Below are 15196 nucleotides of genomic sequence, written 5' to 3' on the forward strand. Positions count from 1 at the left end.
CATTGACTCTCTGTTTGCTTGAACACAGCCTCTGCCCCATGGAAAAAAAAATCAGGTAAAGCTCTTTGTTCCACTCTCTGTGTCTTTTATGAGACACTTGACCTAATGGGTCTGCAAATATTTCTTATAAAATGAAACTTGTCCCTCTGTTACAGAGTTCGAATCTTCACAAGCTACAGAGAAGAAGAGGACAGTTTATCAGATGGCTTTGAGTAAGAGGGTCAATAGTTGTATGCATTGTCATATGTCTAGTCATAAATAATGTAAAGAAATAAAGGGAGATTTCACCAAAAAAAAAAGAATATTCAGTCATCATTTATTCACCCAAACCTGTATGACTGAGCACCAAAGAGAAGTTAAGCAGAATGTCTGAGCTGCTGTCTTACAATGAAAATGCACAGAGACCAGGGCAAAAAAAGCACTGTGAAGCATCATAACAATAGTCCAAGTCTTGTAAACTATGTTCCAAGTCTTCTGAAGCCAAATTATAGTTTTGTGTGGGGTATAGCAGAGGCACCTGCATGATTTTATCTAATGGTACGCACAGGAAGGGGGAAGTGGGTGTTCAATTCAACTTTTTCATTTCAATGAAAGCATTTTTCATTTTCTTGAGAATATGAATTCCAGCACATTCATCCATTCATGTAACTATTGGCTAATGCACATCTAGAGACCCTTCGACAAAACAGTAAATGAACGCAACATCTGAGCAGAACGAAAATGTGTTTTTGACAGCACATGTTTTAAATGTTTTAAAACACATAAACAACAAAACGTGGCACAGTGGTAAAAAATATACATCTAGTGCATGTTTACAATTTAAAACAGTGTGGGTGTACCCCTTTTCCTTCTGAACGGCCACTTATTCACTTAGCACTAGTTGAAGTCTCTCAAAGTAACCACAGCCAAAAGTTTGAATTGATTGCTGGTATGAACATCCACTTCATCCATCATCGTTTTTTTCTTTTCTGTGTTCTTGCATATACTGACCGAGAAACCACTCCAAATGATTCAGTGAAGTGATATGAATGAATGTAACTGAATTGTTAATAAATTCAGACCGTTTAGCAAACCCATTTGGCCAATTAGAAGCGACTCAAAAGAATGATTACTTCACAAATGATTCATTGGCATTGCTGGTTCAGCCGACAGAGATACGGGAAACATTATAATTTCTAAAATTTTCTCAGGTCATTCGTGGTATGAACAGAGCATACAGTTGCAGGCACCACTGTGGTATAGTATACTTTAAACCCGAATAAGTTGGCAAAAAGATTTTTAATTGCTCCTGACTTGAAATATTTGAGTAAGCTAATTCATAAACTTGACACTTAATTTTAGCATTTACTCTCCCTTTCGAGTGTCTTGGCAAAGCATGCTGGGAAATAGAAATCCCTGCCCAGTTTCTGTTAAATTTAAGTTTGTCTAAATTAAAAGAACAACTCAAAACAATGATACAGTTAAGATTACTTATTATGTGTCAGTTTTGTGAACTCGAAAGAAAAATACATTTCTAAATACTCATAAAAGTCAATTTGATTGAACTAAATTGTTTAATTTAAGTTTACCTTACTTAAACCAATTATTTTTTTGAGCATAAGGGTTTACAGTGTAGGCTGAAATTTAGTTTATAATTCATTGACAAACTTGCTTGACAGCTGTGACCACAATTTACTTTTGTTGTATGGAAAAGAGCAGCTTGGGTATTTTGCTAAAAATAACTTTTTTGTTCAATGGAACGGGAAAAAAGGATTTCAAAAGAAATATGGGTAGGAAAATCACTAAAAATGTAATTAAAAATTATAATTTTTTATTTTTTGAGTGAACAATTCCTTTAGTTCAAACTAATTCAAGCTAAGAATACATTGTTTGTAAGTTAATTAATTCTTTATTTTTTTATCTGTCCTATTATTCTATGTCAGATAAATTGGATGAGATTTTAGCAGCAGCACAGCAGTCCATCAGTACCAATGAAGCTCCAGGACCCCGGGCTCAGGGGGTAAAAAGAGAACGGGGCAGAGGCTTTTATAATGAGGTGTGTGTAGATTACTATCACAAAGATCATGATAATTATGGAATGAGGTATTGATGCTCAGGGTTTACTGAGCTATGTTTTGCTTTTAGCAAATTTGCAGACTTTAAAAAATTTTGTCCATAATGTTCAATGAAAATCATTGTTTTTTGGCAGCCAAATTTCGACCAATCGGGAATGGGGATGACATCATCTGGGGCAGGGCTAGGCTACGACCGTGGTCAATTTGTGTCTGGCCATGGCCCTCCGCACGGTATGCTGCGACAGAAGTCCATCGGTGAGGCTGTCTGTTAGTCCATCTGTCTGTCTGCCCACCTGTCTGTCTGTTTAGCCATACTGCTCTACGTCTCTGGTATGTGCGTTTAGAGCACTCAAAAGAGTGCAACTGTGGGTTTGCTTTAATGCTTATCATCTGTAATGCTTTATTGCTTTAGAATACTGACTGTACATTTCAGTTTGTTGAAACGGTCCATAAGAATCTTGTCAGGAGTTTGACTGGGTTACAAAAGAGATAAATTGTCATAACAAAGGTGAAAGTTATTTCTTTCATCTGGTGCTCAACATAAAGTCCCCGATATACTCTCAACGAAACAATTTTTTGTTCTTCGCCTAGGGCTAAAACGAAGTTCGAAATACGTGGGCAGCGATATACTGTTAGAGAACATCTGACGCCACCCACTCTGCTGAGAACGGCATTTAGATGAATATGTATAAATGTGCTGCGCGCTTTCCTCTCAATAACAAAATAAACGCACAACAAAACTGAGAAAACAATTCTTGAGAAAAGCATTTTTTTAATAAAGCATAAGAAAAGCATCTGATTATAGCAACGTGGATGTGTTTGCACAAGCTCTGCAATTCGGCACTCTAGTAAAGTCACGTTACGTTTATTTATATGGCACTTTAAACAATAGATTGCTTAAAATCAAGCAGCTTTACCCTCTTAAATATAAACAGTGTCAATGTCCCATCTAATCAGAAGTACAACTTCATTTTCTACTGTAAATTCAAATCAAATCAATTTTATTTATAAAGCACATTTAAAATTAACCTTGGTTGGCCAAAGTGCTGTACAGTAAAGTAAGAAAAACTAAACAAAACAAGACAGAAAACATACAAGTTATGGTACATTGAACGCACTAGAGAAAAAATGTGTTTTCAGCAAAGATTTGAATTCAGCTAATGTGGAAGCTGATTTAACATGTAGTGGTAGGGTGTTCCACATCTTAGGGCTGACTACTGCAAAAGCTCGATCATCTCTGCGTTTTAAGCGAGATTGTGTGGAACAGCCAAGAGATGCTGATCTCTTGATCCTGAGTGATCTGGATGGATTATGAGTGATAATTAAGTCAGAAATGTATTTGGGGGCCTGGTTGCTAAGAGATTTATAAACAAATAATACAATTTTAAAGTCAATTCTGTATCGGACTGGTAGCCAATGCAGAGAACGTAGGATTGGGGTGATGTGATCTCGTTTTCGGTTGCCAGTGAGCAGACGGGCAAAAAGCGGCTCTCCAGTGTGTTCATGTTTTTACTCACGGATATCTGACCTCGAACGACTCACCCTAACCCTAACTAGTAAAGATTTCAGCATGAAAGAAGGCGGTGTTTTGGCCTGATTTTGTTCTAAATTATGTCACTTCAGTTCGTTCTTCGATTTCGCTGGAAGTGTATTGGGGCATTTAGTATTCAGTTTTGGTTGGTCTATAAAATTTACAGCCCATTTAAAATCCCCAAGATTATTAGCACACTATCTGTATGATGAGAAACACTTTCTGTCCCATGCCATGGATGTGTGTGTAAGCTTACAATGCCAAATTGTGTTTAAAAGTTCAATATGAAAATTTCAACTTTCTTGGCTTACATAATTGGGATCTTTATATTAAAATTAAAATTGCCTTAAAACATTTTTTAAATTAAGGCCATTTGTTTATTTTGCTTGCCTTTAGCTATAGCTATTGTGTATTTGTGTAATTTATTGTGTCATCAGGTAGACATTGTGTGTGTGTGTGTATAGCATTTGTCCTTCTATAACATACTGTAACTAATACTGTAACTAAAGTCTGCACTAACACAAAACAGCATTGCAAAAGTAGAGAGGTGAATGGCTTGTACATGTTCACGCTGGGAAATTAGTTAAGGTAACAAACAGACAAGCAGACAGACAGATATACTACAAGATGGCCTCAATTCTGTATCCCGTTTTGTTTGCCCTCTGCTCATTTTTAGGAAATATATCTTTTCTTTTTCTTCTTTTCTTTTTTTCCTCACTTCCAGCTGTCATACATTCTCCTTCACTCTCAAGCATACTTTTGTTTTGCCTTTTTTGTTTTGTAACATGTTATCCTTTCTATTAATTCTCCCTTCATTACTTTCCTTGAAAATGTATTTAAACTCTCTCCTTTTTGTTATCTTTTTCTGCAGGGGTTCTTGAGGAGGAGAAGCAGTTCCTTCATCCTCCAACCATGAAGTTTGCCCGCAGTCTTTCAGTACCTGGCCCAGATGACATACCTCCTCCTCCTACTACAGCTCCCCCTGAGCCCCCTTTCTCCTCAGCTCCTCCTCTTGGCTTTAGGGGCAAGACATCCCAGCAACCGTCTGTTTCTGTGTCCCAATCCACTTCCTCGTCTGCACATTATCAGCTCTACTCACAGTCAGTACATGTCACTCATGGACCCCGAGACAGGTCCCCTGGACCACCTACTGGGTCCGGAGCCGGGGACCTTGCTTATTCCCATGCTCAAGCCCATCCCTCCGTGCCAAGCAGGACTGCCTCCAGGAAGGTGATTGGGTACACAGGGGACCTTGCAGGGGCTGGAGGAGCAGCAGGGGCCAAGGCTACAGTGTTGAGAAGGGGCTACAGCAACGCAGTCCCACCCACCAGTGTCGCTACGGTTATTCCCCAACAGCAGCAGACTACACAGGGCCAACCTTCCAGGATGGACCGCAGTGGGTTAGGGACAGGAGCAGGGGCAGGGGCAGGTGGTGTACCAAAAGGTGGTGCCCGGAGAGGGAAGGGGCCCTTGGTGAAGCAGTCAAAGGTGGAGGATCTGCGTCAGGGCCAGGGCACACTGGAAGGGAAGGGGTCCGTGGAGAAGAGCTCCATTCCTATCCCAACCATCATTGTTAAAGCCCCTTCCACCAGCAGCAGTGGTCGCAGTAGCCAAGGCAGCAGCGTGGAAGCCGAACCGCCTCCTCCAGGAGAGAGTGACAGTTCTAAACCCCAACCTGTTGTTCCCCCACCTGCACCCACTGTTCCACCGCCAGCCCCTCCATCTATACCTGCTCCTCCACCCCCATCACTGCCATCACTTCGTACGCAAGAGAGTTTGGACTTCACCAGCCAGTTTGGTGCTGCCATAGTAGGGGCAGCTCGCAGGGATCGAGAGCGATTCCATGAAGCACGACGAAAGAGTGCCTCCTTTTTTCTTTCTGCTGAGGAAGAGTTGGGTGGAGCAGGAGGAGCAGGAGGACGAACCCAGACTTCCCAACAGCAGCTGAGTTCCCAGCCTTCACCACGCCTGCGACCATCCAAATCTATAGATGAAGGAATGTTCTCAGGTGATACCTTTATCCACCACACACGCAGTATGCCTCCTGCCTTTGGCCTGCCTGAGTACTCCTCACCTGCTCCTCCTGGGGATTACCAGCCTAAGTCTGTACCTGCTGACTTCTATGGGGCAGGAGGCCGACAACAACAACAGCAGCAAGCCTCCACTACAACGTTCATTCACCCATTAACAGGGAAAGTCCTGGACCCTTCATCCCCACTAGGCTTGGCATTGGCTGCACGGGAACGTGCCTTGAAGGATGATGGTCGCATACGTAGGGAGAGGACTACTGAACACCATTTTAGCCGTCAATTGTCCAGCATTGGGGCCTTTCCCTCATCCACTGCACAATCAACATCACACAACTCTTACTCAATGGCCTCTTCTTCCCCTGCAACCTCCTCTGCTGCTCAGTCCTCAAGCTCCTCCTCATACCTTGTTACCTCCTCATCACTAGCTGCCACCACCACATCCACTCGCCCTCCATCTCCTAGGATCCTGCGTGGAGCAGGGAACAGTTGGGGTGAGGAAGCAGGGGTAGGAGAGCGTGCAGATAGGGAGGCTGCTAGCACCTCTGCTCCCAGAGAAGGCCTAAGGGTTCGTTTCTCTGAGGACAAAACTGTCCACACGCACCACTATCAGTCTCAGCACTATCAACCCACCTACAAAGAGCGTGAAAGAGAGCGTCAGAGAGAGAGGTCACGAGAAAGAGAGAGAGAAAGAGAAATAGAAAAAGCTCAGACACAGTCACTGCAACAGTCTACACAGCCAACGACCCAGCAGCCTCGACGCCCCTCGTTCTTGAGAATGGAGAGTGAGGCTGGGGCGTACATCCTTTCATTAACACCACCATCTCCTCCTTCAACAGCAGCCCCTACACGTCCTTCAGTAGGAGCCACAGGTGAAGGTGGAAGTGGAACAGGTCTGATGGTTCTTCCTCCCCCAGCTCCCTCGGTAGATGTAGATGATGAGTTTGTTTTTGTCGATCCTCTCCCTCCACCTCTGGAGTTTGCCAATAGTTTTGATCGGGGTTTGAGCTACTCTGCAATGATGTCTCACAATGTGACAGCCCGTCAGCAGCTTCATCCTCCACCACCACCTCCCCCACCACCTCCTCCCCCTCCAAAAGACTCCTTTATGGCTGGGTTCCCACCTCACACACCACTGCCTTCCCCCCAGGCAGGAGATTCCACAACTTCCAGTCTTACTTCCTATGACAGTGAGGTTGCCAACCTAACCCAGTCAGCCCCGTCTCCCTCTCAATCTTCCCCCAACCCTCTACCGCCTCCCTCCCCCTCTACCTTGCAGCCCTCTGGGCCACCTCCACCTCCCTCTGTATCACCTCCGCCACCACCCACCTCCTACCATAGACCATTTGGCCTATCTCAGTCGCAACACTTATACAACAGTACACACTCTACTGGGCGCTCCTCTTCTCCCACACCACCTCCTCTCTCTATTCCAGCTCCACCTGCCTACCGGGGGGCCCCAGTAGCAACATCCACCCCTGCCACTTCTGTTTCTCTCAGAGGCGCCTCAACTGTGACCGCAAGCTGTTCTACAACTGCTTCTACAACTGTTGCCTCTTCTTCTACTACTACTACTGCTGCCGCTGTCACACCACACACACGCATGGCAACTGTCTCCACAGTAGCTACAGGGGGTAGCAGGCGGCCTAGTGCAGAGCATCGTCCACCACCCTCTGCAGCTGCAGCCAAGAGTGGCGAGTCCCAGGAGACAGTGGTAGATTCTGGGATTGAGGAGCTGGACAGTCGAAGCAGCAGTGACCATCACTTAGACAACATCCTTGCACTCAGTGGTAGTGGGGTCAGAGAGAGGTTAGAGAGAGCAGGGATAGGTAGCATAGGAGGAGTTGGAGAGAGAGGTGGGTCAACCGAGGCTGACAGAACAAGTGGGGCAGACTTTTTAGAGTCTTACATGAGCTACCTTGATGGACAGACTTTTGAAATGCACAATGCCAAAGCCGCCAGCACTGCATCCACCTACCCAAAAACACAGAGGTACAGAGAAGGCAGCCGGCCTGGAGATCTTCGGCGCCAAACCAGCACGGCACCCCCTGCCTACCACCGTCGTAGGGAGGAGGAAGAGGAGGAGGATGAGGCAGAAGAGGGAGAGGAGGAAGATTTTAATGCCCGTGATGGCTATGTGATGAGGGAAGGGCCAGGGATCGCTCGCTCCTCTGTAATGTACTTTGACCGTCCCCGCACTCCAGAGATAAAACCTCTGTGGGGTGATGGGTCGGCTGGAACCATGGGAGAGGGAGGGGGCCAGACTGTGGGGACATATGTGGAGGCACGTAAACTGCATCCTCCCGTGTCCGGTATGAAGGCAAGCATCATCAACGAACTAAGCACCAAATTACAGCAGAGGAGCAAAGGAACAGAGAACTGGGGGGCTCAGAGATCACTGAGCAGGCATAGGTATTTGTGTGTTATCAGTATAGGTATATGTGCATGGCTATATGTTAATGTTTGCATGGTGACCTTGAAAGGAGGCATGTAGCATGAGAGTTTCTCAGCTGCATGAGCATTGTGTGATTTGGGATGCCATAAGTCATGGGAAATCTGAGCCATTAAGTTAAAGGACTCCTTGGGTATTTAGACTAACAGTTAATTTACGACAGTGCTCTAAAATAGTTTTGTAACTGCCATTTTTATTAACAATGTCTCAAACACCAAAGAACTCTGTGTGTGTATTGTGTAATTGTGTCTGTTTAAACTGTTCCTCTCTTTTTGTGATTTCTGCTTTTTATTGCACTGTCCATGTCCATCTGTCTGTCCCACATCAGACACAGGTAACTGCTTCACTAAACCTCCTTGCTCTCTCTTTCTCTTTACTGTCAAACTTTTTTTTCTTTTTCTCTCTTTTTGTCCAATCTTTTATACTTTTGCCTTAATTTGTGTTGTGTTTTCTCTTATTTCAGGTTCTCAGAGGACTCTACAGGTGCACTGAGTCCTCCCTCAGTCCGCTCTAGCTCCCCATCTCCTGTTCATCTCTCTCAGCCTGCCTTGTCTCCCTCCCCAACCCCTTCCTCCCAGCCACTTTTCCCAAACTGGGCTCGATCTCCTTCCCCTCAGCCCCCTGCTGCCTCATCCCAGCCTCCTCCCCGGTCCCACTCACCTGTTTCTCCCTCTTCGTATTCACCATACCCCACCTCACCCAAACACCGGCCCGTTTATCGCACCAAAGCCCTGGAGTTCCAATTTATCCCCAGCCGAGAGTCTCGGAAGGCCGAGTCACATCATGCCCAGCGCAGACGAGCACCCAGCCCGTTAATTTCTCCATCTGACCGGCCCAAGCTTGGCCCTCCCCGACCCTCTTCTCTTCCTATTCTCCCCACCACGCCCCTCTATAGCAGCCTATATGACCTCCGTGGTTCTATTACTCCTCCCTCACCTGCCAATCCCCTTGGGGACCCCTACTTCTCCCCCTCTCCCCCTCTCTTTGCCCCGTCGGGTGCTCCTCCGCCTCCAAATTCCTCTCTGGTGGTCTCTCGCTCCCTGTCCCCCACCCACTTCCTTTCAGGGACTTCATCCCCACCTCTTCACCCCATTCCTCCACCCACTTGCCTGAGTTACCCCCACCTCCCACCCCCTTCACCCACCAAACCCTTTGCCTCCAAACCACTCCCATACTGGACCAAGTATGATGTTGCAGATTGGCTGGGCTACCTGAACCTGGGTGAGCACCGAGAGCGTTTCCTAGACAACGAGATCGATGGCACGCACCTGCCCTCTCTTACTAAGGACGACTACCTGGACCTGGGTGTGACCAGGGTTGGCCATCGTATGAACATAGAGAGGGCACTCAGGAGAGTGATGGACAGGTGAGAGGAGAGAAAGAAGGGGAGGCAGAGAGACGCAAGGGAGGACAGCGATGGAGAGGGATTAGGGTGAGAAAGGGTTAGTGCATGAGAAATAAAGCTAGTACAGATGAGGTGAAACGTTGATATGCTATTGATTGCTAACTTCTGGGAACATATGGAGTGGGCTGCTGCATGGGGTCCAGGATGGCATGGGGAAAGAGATGGAGAACAGAAAGTGGGGGATGAACAGAACAAAATTTACTTCCTTATAAAGACTTTCCACCTTCCCCCCTATCATCAGGCTGTCTTCTAGCACTTTCCCCATTTCCGCCCTCTCCCCTCGAGATGAACGGAGAGACAGAAGGAGAGATGAGGCCAACCGGAGTTGAGAGAACAAGAAAGATGAGGTGACAACTGCTGCCATCAGAGATTATTCCCTGAATGAAGAAAAACGCAAGAAGAGGTGACTTCGATATCAAACTGCCGGCTTGCAGATGAAGCCATACCGGAGAAAGAGAGAGAGTTGAAGGCCTGCCGAACTGTGAACGCCTGCACTTACATGTTTGATTCAGTCGACGAAAACATGAACACCCACATACACATCCGTACATATCAACATTTAAACAGAACACATAGTTTGAGCTTGCAGGCATTCACAAGGTGATCAAAATGGAAATAATTGAATGAATAGGGGAATCTAACTCCATGAGGAGCAACATGAGAAGGTAACATACTACATATCTGAGCCAAATAATTTGAGGGAAACAATCACAATGCTCTTTAGCTTTGTTGTTTTTCTGTAGTTCTTTAGAAAGAGATAGGGAGAAAGAGAGATATTGAAACCTCCTTTGCTGTCTTTTCTCTTTTTCTCAGATTTTGAGCCGAGTCTATCATCAACAAATATTTACTAACGGTCTCGTTTTTAGAGCAGATTCAATGGAGACCAATGCAGGGAGGGCAAGTACTGACAAACCTCCTGTCTGGCATGACTAGGGAAGCCCTTAAAATAGAGGTCAGTTTAACAGCAGGCACTTATTTGGTACGACTGTGTTTATGCATGGGTTCCTGTTGTTTGTTTGTTTGTTTGTTTGTGTTTGTGTGTGTGTGTGTGTGTGTGTGTGTGTGTGTGTGTGTGTGTGTGTGTGTGTGTGTGTGTGTGTGTGTGTGTGTGTGTGTGTGTGTGTGTGTGTGTGTGTATACATGATAATATGAAAGGTTATCACTAGAGGCATGACCGTGGTTTACGTGTTTTTACCTCACCAATGGAGGGATTCTATTTTGCCGAAGCCAGATTGGGGCTTGTGCTTATCTTCTATTTCACTAGAACTTCTTTACCTTCTCATGTCTTATAATGAAATTATATGCATGTATATATATATATATATATATATATATATATATATATATATATATATATATATATATATATATATATATATATATATATATATATATATATACATATATACATGCATACATATACAGACTGGTCACTGTATTACAAACCCGTAGCAAAAATAAGTGCCCAGACCAACAGAATAGACACACAAGCATTCTACCACACACACACACATGCAAAGACATTACATCCTCAGACTACTGATAGCAACATACTTTTATTTCTATAACATAATGGGACACAGTAAAATATCAATGTATGGATACAAGATGAAGATCATGTTTAAACAAGCAAAAAATCTTTTAAAGAAGAAAGATCATACAACATTGTACAAAGAAAAGTATATATATATATACTGAAAATTTATCAACATTTTTACCACAGACTCTCAAAATATAGAGGTGACTACGACTTCAGCAAACCTATTGACGATATCAAGGCTCCATTTTAAAAGAGGAGACAACATGGAGAAGAGGGAGAGGGAAAACCAAACTGCCTGTATTTCTCTCTTTCCAAGTCACTCTCCCTCTCTCCTTCCAAAAAACACTCTTTCTATGGAGCAAAGGCAAGATGAACATGCACTCTGACATGGGTGAGGGATATGTGCTAACATCTGTTTTAATACAATGATTGTTCCTATAACAATTTTTAAACTCTAAATGGGTCTGGAATTCTGTTGTTGATTTAACATGAGATAATGTTATTTATTGCCGTCACTGTTCTCATCGTCCTTGCTGTTATCGCTATTCTGCAGTGTTTCTTGTTTGTTTCTGAGCGCAAATGCTGGACGGGTGTTTATTCTTGACATCTTTTTTTTTTGACAACATGCTATGTGTTCAGATCTTTGGTACCTCTAAGACTTAAAATAGAGACAAGACTTTCATATCTTACAATGTTCCTTACCCTCCTGCTTTTCCCTTCCAACACAAAATTAATGTGACCACTTTGTATGCAAGGACTATCAAGGAGTTTATTGTCTCCGGTAGTATATAAACCCTTTACATTCATATTCCCTCACTTCCCAAACTAATAAGTAAATCTAGTGACCTCCAGCCTTCATCTCCCACATCACAAATAGTTGCTCAATCAATTAAAAGGGCTCCTCATCATCACATTGCACTTCCTTTCTCTTTTCTCTTCCTTTCATCTGCTATCACCTTGAGTCCAAACCACAGACGCCTTCACCTTTATGTTACTTACCTGTCTGTGTCTCTTTCAGGACCATCAGTAAAGATCTCGCCCCCTCCATCTCTCTCTGCCCATCTTGCATCTGTTCGTCTTCTCAGAACGAGTGTGGGATTTATGCATCATTCATCACAGCTCTCACTTTAGCATAATCATCAATATTGGATAAAAAGATTGAAGAATTTATTGTATTTTTGATGTTTGAGACTGGTAAGTATAGTGATGTTGATAACAGTAAGGACAATGAAAGAAATTATCATTCTGAGATGGGAAAAAAAGGATTCCAAGTTTTAAAGAATCTCTGTCTTCCAAATGTTTAACATGAATTTAACGTGTAATCGAATCATGCTTTCTACACATCCTGTGTTCTCTGTTGTTTCATCTTTTCAGAGTCAAATTCATAGAACTGATTTGCTTCAATAACAGCTGTTGTACCCTGATGAATGGTAATTCTCACTTTCTTGTATTGTCCACTAGGTGGAGTAAAAGTCGTATGGTTCTCTCTTCCCAGACAGTTTAAATATTACAACAGAACAGTATGCAGACAGCTTTTCAAGCTGCAGAATTATCCATGATCATGCTGAGGATCCATGCACATTGAAGATCACATAGCCATTAAAGGGTCTGGACAATGTGACCCAGGAAGAGGTCACTGATCACACACAGGAGCAATTGATGCAGTAGCTGTCCAGGGTGTGCAGAAAGCATCTTTTCTTTTAAATTGAAGAAAATTAACTATGAACAGATAAGAGGTTATTTACAAAATATATATATATATGTGTATGCAATTATACACATTCATATACACATGTTTAAGAAATGAATAAAGGCTATTAGAATTATAATAAATGCAGGAATTACTTTGAGTGACTTGTTTTTTTTACTATATTATTTATTTGGCATATGGACATTGATTTTAAACCTTAGAAATGTACAGAATGTTGCAGAATCAGAATTTAACTTTCACACGATTACAAAAATATGCAAATGTTCAGATGCTCAAGGCAGCAACACTACATGAAACGCCAAAGGGATGTAAACTTTTAAACAGGATGATCTGCTTAAATTGTGGTCTACTCAAGTATGTGTATTGCTTGTGCAGTTTTTGAATAGCAGTAAGATTTTTAAATTCCCTTACCATCTTTACAATCTTATGTGACTGCCAGGAAGATAGGTTCTTAGTGTTCCAATCTAAACATATTGCCATTTCTATCCCATGCTAGTCACCTTGTTACATGCTTACTGATGGTTTTCACACTTTTGACATACAATGAAGCAATATTGCAATATGAAAAGTACTATACAAATACTCATTGGAGGGACAAAATCCTGCAGAGATTGCCATGAGCATGACCGCTTGGCACTTCATTTACTAGTCAGTTCATGAAGCGATTTTTAATCATTGACTGTAGGAACCCGGGTATAACTTAAGCAACTCATAAGAACAGCATTTCAGATCATGCAATTTGAAAACAGTGCAGAGCTTGAGGGGTCTTAGTCTCATTTATTGGTTGTCAAAAAAGAACATATTTGAAGGAAACAATCAGTGCTTTAAACATCAAGCATTTGTATGGTCAAGAGAAAAAAAAAAAAGCTAAAACAGATCAAACATTTGCAGAAAGGCAGAAACTCGTCAACAGGCCACACTCACTTCTCACCAGATTCCACTCTGTAAGAAAAGACCAGTTTTATTATTAATCTGGCATTTAATCTCTTCTTTGATTGCATTTCAACAATACTTCTCAGCCTCTGCCATGTCAGGAGCAGAACTGCACTTTTGTCTACACATAAGCTCAGAGCCCAGTGCTAAAACATCATAGAAGCCTTTTACAAATACAACAAATGTATACTCATTTTAAAGCGACGCAGCTTTATCTCACCTCAAGGAAACAGTGATGGGTCCTGATTTACTCTGTCTTCTGCAAAAGAAAACAAATTATTTAGTACTGCCCTGAATAACTCCCATGACAGATGTTTACACTTAGTCCACAAGCCAAAAGTACACAAATTAGCCAGTTCTTTTTATGGCACATAGCTTTCTCAAATTATTATTATTATTATTATTATTAATGTTTTGATAGTTGTTCCTGCTTTGTCCCGAGTAATGAAGCTAAAAATCCTACAAATTCCTTGACCAGCATCTTCTGCACATTTTCCCAAAAGGAATGTGTGATATGATTGAGATAGAACTCCTCACACATAGAACTGTGGGACTCGTACACAATAACAAAAATATGCACATACGTGCAGATGCTCAAGGCTGCAACACTACATTAAATGCTAAAGGAATGTAAACTTAATCTGGATGATCAGACTTTGTTGTCTTTAACAGCATTTCAACACTTCTCAGCCTCTGCCATGTCAGGAGCAGAATTGCACTTTTGTCTACACATAAGCTCAGAGCCCAGTGCTAAAACATCATAGAAGCGTTTAACAAACCTACAACACAAACGTATACTCATTTTAAAAGCTATGCAGCTTTCTCTTACCTCAAGGCAGCAGTGATAACCCTGATTTACTCGGTCTTCTGCAAAAGAAAGCAAATGACGGCCGCAGGTAAGACTAACATTAATACGAGTTTTGTCTCAAAAACAGATCCATTGCATACAGTGCAAACGCACCCTGAACCATTTGACAGGCAATAGTGTATTTTATTAAAGTAAATTCGCATACTGTCCGCTTACCTACCTACACGCGCCACGTGGTGAAGGTAGCGCTGACTTACTAATCAACTTACCTAGAAAATTATTTTATGAACTAACTTCTAGTAATCTTTTTTCATAATTACAGAAAAAAACAAATAATATACATTTAACAGTTACACGATCAAAAACCCAAGCGCTTACCAGCACATGCAGCACCAACATCTACCAATGCCGACTGAAAAGAGAACTCTATCGCTGGCAGTGTGGCGGTTTATATATCCTGAGTAGGACCTTTAGGTCTCCATTAATATCGCCTTTCCAAATTTAAGATTCTAGTTATAAACATGAAGTTTAAAAGTGATCTGTATCTTTCTAGAAGTTTTGTTTGTATTATCAATTTAATTAATTAAAAAAAAAAAAATGTAATTGTGCCCGCAATTGTACCAAACTTGTTCACTAAATACATACAACCGGCACATCCGGGAACTTCACTGTCAATTTCGTAACCGCCCCTTTTTAGGGGAAAACAAGCCAGACTTCCCATAGACTTCAATACAA

The 15196-nt window shown here is 42.6% G+C and overlaps 1 protein-coding gene and 1 long non-coding RNA gene across 13 annotated transcripts in view; one reads left to right on the forward strand and one right to left on the reverse strand.

Moving 5' to 3' along the window:
- The window catches only part of shank1 (SH3 and multiple ankyrin repeat domains 1), a 123135-nt gene extending 110283 nt beyond the window's left edge, over window positions 1-12852 (forward strand). For 6 of the 11 annotated variants that reach the window (XM_079861233.1, XM_079861235.1, XM_079861242.1 and 3 more), the window contains 7 exons: window positions 29-55; window positions 156-212; window positions 1923-2035; window positions 2189-2309; window positions 4457-8030; window positions 8528-9430; window positions 9711-10514. In XM_079861233.1, the coding sequence (XP_079717359.1) occupies window positions 29-55; window positions 156-212; window positions 1923-2035; window positions 2189-2309; window positions 4457-8030; window positions 8528-9430; window positions 9711-9798 (4883 nt within the window). In that variant the 3' untranslated portion in view covers window positions 9799-10514. Of the gene's footprint in view, window positions 1-28; window positions 56-155; window positions 213-1922; window positions 2036-2188; window positions 2310-4456; window positions 8031-8527; window positions 9431-9710; window positions 10528-11192 lie in introns of those variants that run through there. The other 5 variants (XM_079861238.1, XM_079861237.1, XM_079861236.1 and 2 more) reach the window with 5 other exon arrangements.
- Window positions 12853-12942: 90 nt separating this feature from the next.
- Window positions 12943-14988, reverse strand: LOC307170211. 2 transcript variants are annotated; one of them, XR_013823314.1, is made up of 4 exons: window positions 14840-14988; window positions 14483-14520; window positions 13874-13912; window positions 12943-13662 (listed from the first exon to the last, which is right to left on the reverse strand). It is a non-coding gene; the product is annotated as an uncharacterized lncRNA (long non-coding RNA). The 2 variants fall into 2 exon arrangements; XR_013823315.1 differs by having other exon boundaries at window positions 14483-14730.
- Window positions 14989-15196: the final 208 nt, after the last annotated feature.

Source organism: Squalius cephalus (assembly GCF_949319135.1).
Source record: "Squalius cephalus genome assembly, chromosome: 1".
Taxonomy (NCBI): domain Eukaryota; kingdom Metazoa; phylum Chordata; class Actinopteri; order Cypriniformes; family Leuciscidae; genus Squalius; species Squalius cephalus.